The 7,424-nt window shown below is 27.2% G+C and overlaps 1 protein-coding gene across 1 annotated transcript; it reads right to left on the reverse strand.

The window, feature by feature from the left end:
- On the reverse strand, window positions 1-7,072 carry LOC106432589 (terpenoid synthase 28-like). Its single transcript, XM_048739932.1, has 7 exons — window positions 6,584-7,072; window positions 5,589-5,865; window positions 4,328-4,706; window positions 3,995-4,213; window positions 964-1,108; window positions 606-854; window positions 1-522 (listed from the first exon to the last, which is right to left on the reverse strand). The coding sequence occupies exons 1-7, from the start codon at window positions 6,833-6,835 to the stop codon at window positions 238-240; spliced, it is 1,806 nt and encodes a 601-aa protein (XP_048595889.1). The 5' UTR covers window positions 6,836-7,072; the 3' UTR covers window positions 1-237.
- Between the last annotated feature and the right edge of the window lie 352 nt (window positions 7,073-7,424).

Genomic DNA, 7,424 nt, shown 5'->3' on the forward strand with positions numbered 1-7,424 from the left:
CTTTTGTCACCAGTTCTCTTTCAAACTCTTGGAAGTATTCAAATATAAATTTAACCACAAATTTCATATAATGTATATAGTCACCATGCATCCATTTCAGAACGATCTACTTTATTCAATGACTTCCAATGCTCAACAAACAACTATTAAAACGGAAACAGAACTGACTCATTCTAAACTAATGAGAACATGTCTCTTATTCCTATAATGACGCAAAGACTCAGACATACTTATCACTCAAAGATCAAGGTACATAGAAGTGACATGGCTCTTGAGTTTTCCACCAGGACGGGTAAATTCATCACCTATTTCGTAGCTAACATTCGTTATACGTTGATAGTTAAGCATTTCTTTTAGAATTTGGCGTGGCATGTTAGTTGGCTTCAAAAGCTCCTCGTTTATCATCTTATTAGCGTTTGCAATAATTTGATGAAGCTTTTCAAATGCTTCTTTTTCGGTAACTCCATATTGCTTCTTGTAACAGTTGATCGAGTTCGTGACATATCCTCTGCTCATGTCATCCTAATGAATGTCACACATGTAAGTTTGACTATTAAAACAACATATGAATTACTAGAATAAAAATAACTTTCCACCATGTGTACCTCGTAGCCATGAATATCATTCAGCACTCTTGTTACTGTATACATTGCTATCACAAGTTTATCTCCAGATTTCAACCACTCATAGGCTTCTTTCTTGCAGATATCTTTCATAGCCATCAAAACACCTGCTATAGTAAAATCCACAGCGACTTCGACTCCAGCGACTTCTAGATACTCCTCAAAACTAGGGACGTGATCCGCTTCTGCCCATGTAGCGAGCTGAAGATTGGCTCTCGCGTATCTCTTGCACTGCAATTCTCACAATGTAAACATTGTACTATTAAGTTCTTCAAAAAATCATTTGAAAATGGTTATTCGTAAACACATGCATTATACTATTAATTTACTGTATGATTACCGAATCAATTGTAGCTTTTAAGCTGTAAGATCCTCCTAATTCTGATGCCACTTCTCTTTCAAACTCTTGGAAAGTATCGAATATATGTTTAATCACAAATTTCAAATAATCAGGTTGGCCATCCATGGCATCATCGAGATCCCACCTAAATGCATTATCAATTTCTTTTATTTTTAGATGTGGACCAGATTCAGAACTCATTACAAAAATAATAATTTAACATCATTTTTATTTTTAAAAATGCCAATGTCCTTTTTCTAACGACATTAAAAATGAAATTTAAGGTTTCTTGTTAGAGCTAAAAAAATTAGCATCAATTTTAAAACGACTCAGAAATTGAAATTTAACGTCACTTATATATTTCGTATATAGTGTCATGGAGCTATAACTAATATTTTTGCATCGTGTTTAGTAAGTACTAGGATCTATTTGGCACAGTTTTATTTTATTTTGATTGAGAACTTAAAAACTTGTATGAAAACGTGTTGTAAGTGTTTAGAGTTCTATCAAATATGGAGTTCATTTTAAAATAAACTAGAATAGAACACACACCATGCGCAGCTAAATTTCATTTTAAACATTTATTTTGTTTTATAGATTGTTTAAGTTCATCTTTTTTATCTTCTAGAAGGATCGTAAGTCATCACTGGGATCTGAAAACCGAATATAAGTCCTTGTATATGAAGTGTCAAGCAAAAGTCGATGCCAATTAAATTACAAAAAAAGTCGATACAAATTCTAACTCAAAATTAGTCATCATGAACTACTGATCTTAATCTTAATTTTCCATCAACTTCAAAATGGTTTGAGATCTTTTATAAATATTTTATATAATGAAATTCAAATGATTTAGATGAACCCATGTTCGATAGTTCAAAATAATATATAAATATATGAAGTCCAAAATATGACTCTAATTTAATAGATTATATGTATTTTAATATTTTTATTTCAAATAAAAATGAATATATATACAAAAATAAAAACACAATATTTTAAAACATTTATTTCCAAAAATCAATTAATTTAAATTTCAATTATCATTAAAATGTTTTATGATTTTAATTTTAGTTTTTAATCAAAAATAAATTAATTTTATTTATATTTTAATGATAATCAGAATTTAAAATAATTAATTACGAAAATAAACTGGAAATATTGTTTTAATATTTTTTTAGAATTTTATAAGGAAAGTTGTTTGTTTGTATTTCAAATAAAATATTAAGATATTAAAAGATATTGTAATTAAATGATGTGTAATTTGATAAATTTTCTAACGGATGGTCCAAATAAAAAATTACACATAAAAAAATTAGGACTCTAATTTATAGATTAGATTTGTATTATGTATTTTATTAATTATTTATGCATCTTAGTTTTTGATATCGAGATCAAAATTATTTATGTTACTTATAATTTAAAAGTATTTATGACAAAATGGTTTTTATGTGTTTATGTTTTTATTTTGCCATATTTTACAGTTTGTGATAATTTTTTTTTAAAAACAATTGTAAGATAATGTATAAGTTATTCAAAGTTATTATGCATTATACTTTGTAATATTTAAGGTTTAAATTTTTTAAGATAATGTATAAGTTATTAAAAGTTATTATGCATTACAATTTGTAATATTTAAGGTTTAAAATTTTTATTTGATATTTAAAATTATATTTATTATATATCTTGTGGTTTAGAAAATATGAATTGTTTTTACAGAATATTAGTATGATAGAAATTGATATATTTGATAAATGTGATGCGCTAGTAAATATGATTTTCTGAGTTAAGTGTAATCTTTGAGAAATCATATTTCTAGGAATATAAATATTAATATATTTTAAATAAAATAATATATGTGATTTAAAAATTTAAGTTTGTGTTGTATATATTTGTAAATTTATTATGAAAATCGATTTTTGTATATAAAGATTAGCCTCTTAAGAAAATTTAAGAACTATAGGATAGTTAAAAAATCGAAAAATTAATTTTTTTTTGAACTTTAGTTAACTGTTGAGATTGAATTTTTTGAGTATTTGAAATCTTTTTTAAATTTTATTGAATTGGATAAATAGATAATTAAATTTTATTCAACGATATTATAAAAAGATTAGTTTCAAAACATATAATACACTAATGTATCAAATAATTTTAATGTATAGTTCAAAAAGTAATAACTTAAACGTACTAATATTACTTTTATGGTACTACTAAATATATTATTTTTAACACTTAATTTCATGTATTAATATTATATATAATGGTACACTTAGATATGATTTAAATATGATATATTCTAGGGCCCCCTATATTCTATGCATGTATTAGATTGGTAACATATGGTGTTATTTATATGATCCAAGAATTTACCTAATTTACTTTTATCAAAATATCATTACTGAATAATTAAAATTAATAGTAAAAATTAGTTTTTATGATAAACACATCAACTAAGTTTTTAAAAAATATATTTATATTTTAATATATTAGTTAATAAAAAATTGATTATGTCCAAAAATGAAATATAACAGATTAGCGAAAAGTTAGATCCAAAATAAAACTCTGAATTAATAAATAATATTTTAGTGATTTCTTTACAGGTTATATTTTGAATGATTAAGGAAAATATTATATAAGACATGTTAAGTTACTAATGAATTAGTCTAGTAATCTTGTATCGTATATCTTTTAGAATGACTCTATTATATTGAGTAGATTTTGATGGAATTTTAACGTTTCTTCTTAGATTTAAAATTTTAGCATTACTTTTAAAAAGACTCCAGAAATTGAAATTAAAATCACTTATTTCTTATAAGTTCCATGGGAGCTATAATTAATATTTCTTTGCATCGTTTTTTATAATTACTTTTGGTATCAAACTTCCAAAATTATTGCAAACTTTGTAGTAGTGTAGTCGCCGTGTCAAAACCTTCTATTTGAAAGCAAAAAAATGTGAACGTGTGACTTGTAGACGATAAAAATGTTACTGGCACAACTTTAACATATAATTATATACTACGTATATATAGAGTACCTTTCGATTGCATTGACGAGACTTTCAACTTCACGAAGAGAAGCATATCTGTCACATGTGTCATCAAGAATTATTTGAACAACGAACAGCTTAGTTACCATAATCCTCACACGTGAGTATTTTGTCTCAAAGAATGGTAGCGTAACGAGGTGCAGTTCCACAAGTCTGTCTCTGTAGTAAGGTGGCAACTTATATTCAAATTCTTTCTCCTTGTACCATCTGGCATCCAAAGCACATTAATATACAATTTTGAGAATCAAGCTTTCAAGGGTTGTATAAAGAAATTCAAAAAAGCTAGATATAGGTACTAGTAGTTGAGGAGATTGTACTTACTTCGAGAGGTCTTTGAGTTCTTGAAGGTACTGTAGCTGTAAGAATTTGAAGTTAAGCTTGGAAAACTTTAGTAGCGTCTTGTCGCTGCCTTCTTCTTGTTCGTAGAACCGGATATATTCCCTTGCAACTAATATCTCCGCGTTCTTATGTTGTGGTTGTCCTAAAGCATTTTGTATACGCCTGGAGAGATGAGGCTGGCATGTCCCACTTGCTACTAACGTCTCCAAGCAACTCATTGCGAAGCTCAAGGCTTCATCCAATATATAATCTCTCATTGTCACCATATGAGCAGCTTCATACAAGCTCAAGATACCCTTGGCATCCTTCGTAAGATATTCTTTAAATTTTCCATCATCTCCTTTGAATCTCCTAAACACATCTATTCACAAAAATGAATCCGTTAGGTTTAGACTAGACATATAAAACCTAATGGACAAAACCAACCCGCAAACCCCAAATTATAAGACAAGATGTATTCCTATTTTTTTTTTTCTGAAATACAAAATCTGTAAAATAAATATATTTTCCATTTAAGACATATACATTAAAAATGAATATTCTAAATGTATTTTAATTTTAGTCTTATATCAATCTATCTTACTTATAAAATTGCAAATCAAACCCAAAATTTGTAAATAATAACAGTCGTAAATTTTAAAATGCGCATTTACAAATTTAAAAATTAAAATCAGCCTAAATTTATAATTCGCAGAATATTTAGTTCTAAGATAATTTTTCTATTAATATGTAAAAATATATAAATATTTAACAAATTACAATTAACAATTATTCTAGTAATAAGTGATTATTTTGTAACAATATTTATATACAATTGTAAGTTTGATTATAAAATAATTAAAACATAAATAAATTATACTTTCACAGATGTTTTTTTTTAAATTAAAATATTTAAACCAACACAAATTTTTTTGAATATATGCTATAACACGGGACCATAAAATACACGTAAAATCACATAAAAATTATTTTGGGATACTCAAACATTGAATATTTTTGACCCGAAAATAAATTTTCTGCTTTTATTCATAATTAAAGAAGAAAATAAACTTTTATAAATCTAATAAGACATAAAATAATATTTCTTATTTAAATTTTTAAATATATGAAATAAAAATATCCCGCGAATAAAGTTGATCAGAATCTAGTTTCTTTTAAATCTGAGGTCTTATCGGAATCACCTTGTTATAAATATTAAACACACAATGACAAAACTTCTATGTTCCAGGTAGAGAATCCTTACCGGAAGAAACGTTGTGACCATATGTTCTGAAAACCCAAAAGATGATGGAAACTGTGTACAAATCATCTTCACCAGACGACGTCTCTTCAATCATTTTCAAACCTTCTTTTAGATTCTCCTCGATCTCAGCTTTGAAATGATACGCAAGACCAAGGCTAACGAGCAGGTAGATGAAAAGGATATTCTTTTTAGTTGAATTAACTCCACCGGAAGACAAGAACAAGTCTTCCACTTTTGGCTTGAGTGCTTCGATTTCTCTTCCAAGCGAATCGATTTCCTTAACAAATATATGAATTTGAATATGATTTTATATCCTCTATACATCTATATACTAAAACATGATTTCATATACGTAGCAGCGCCTAGATCTACGGGCCAAAGATGAAAATAACTAGTTATAACCAAGTATAGCTGAATAAGATGAACCAAAAAAGCAAAAATGAGGAACAAGAAGAAAAATAGATGAAACCTAAAAAATTGCTAACATATTTTCTAACATCTCTAAGAATATAAAATACAGATATAATTTGAAAGTTACGTAAATTTTTATTAAGGATAAGTATCCCACATTGAAAATTTAAAAAATACTATAACTAATATATAAAGAGTTATGACCAATTTATTTACTACCAGTTGGAAACTAATAATAAACATGAATCTAATATGATATCAAGATATATGTTCTAAAAACAAAATCCTAGACCTGTAATTAATATCTGATCCTTCCGATTATTTAACATTTTCGACTGAATATAAAAGTAGTATTAAACTTGGTCGATCAAGTATAAATGTTCTAAGAAAACTAAAATTTATAACTGGTAAAAGTTATCATATTGAAAGAAAATATTAGAGATAAATATCCAACATCAGAAACTCAAAACTCAAAAAACGTAAATAATATATAAAAAATTAGGATCTATAATAAATTCAAATCTAATAAAAAAATTTTCTTTCCTTTTCACTAAAATTGGCACGCTTATAGATTATAGACTTACTGAGACATCGACATGAGCGTCGACGAATCGATGACCCCACTCAGAAGGGGCTAACTTCTTGAACTTGCGATTTTTTTCATCTTTAGAAGCCAGAGTGTTAGTAGTGGCCTTCAAAGGAACAAGCTTTGGAGGCTTAACGGGAAATGACATTGACGGAAAGCTAGATAGTCTGCATGATGTAAATGTATTCGTATGAAAATGAACAGAGAGTTTAGATCCGAGTTTTGGTCCAAACACTGTTATGGCTCCCATGTTCACTATGATATAGGAACCCGGGTTTCGCCACCAAATTTATAGGCACAAGGTTTTTTCCACATTGAGCAGTAACTTGGCTGGAAATTATATTTTATTCTACCTTCAATTTTTTTTGTAACACATTTTATTCTACCTTTTTAAGTTTTAAAAGTAAACATCTATCGGCTGTATAATAGGTGAGTAATATATTATAATATGTAACTTGTAATTGGACAGCGATGGGAGAGAGAAATGTGATGTGTTAATTATTTCTCTTTTTAGATACCAGAGAAAGAGAGTCAAAGAGACACGTGCATGATGACAAGGACAATATTCTTCCAGATTTAGAAACATGATAATCATTATCCGACAACACTATCCTTCTTTTTTTTAATTATAGTATCAATTACGATTTCAAATGTATATTTTAAAATTTATGTTTTCAAGGATTTGGATTTTTTTTTTTTTTTTTTTTTTGGTAAAAAGTTAAATTTATTATACCAAGTTTTTGTTTTTGACAGAATTACATAGAAACAAAGTAGCAGAAATGCAGAATTTAAACTAAAACAGAGCATCAATTTGACAGAGAGACTTAAGCAAAAAAGAA

This window comes from Brassica napus, chromosome A9, assembly GCF_020379485.1.
Source record: "Brassica napus cultivar Da-Ae chromosome A9, Da-Ae, whole genome shotgun sequence".
NCBI classification, from domain to species: Eukaryota; Viridiplantae; Streptophyta; class Magnoliopsida; order Brassicales; family Brassicaceae; genus Brassica; species Brassica napus.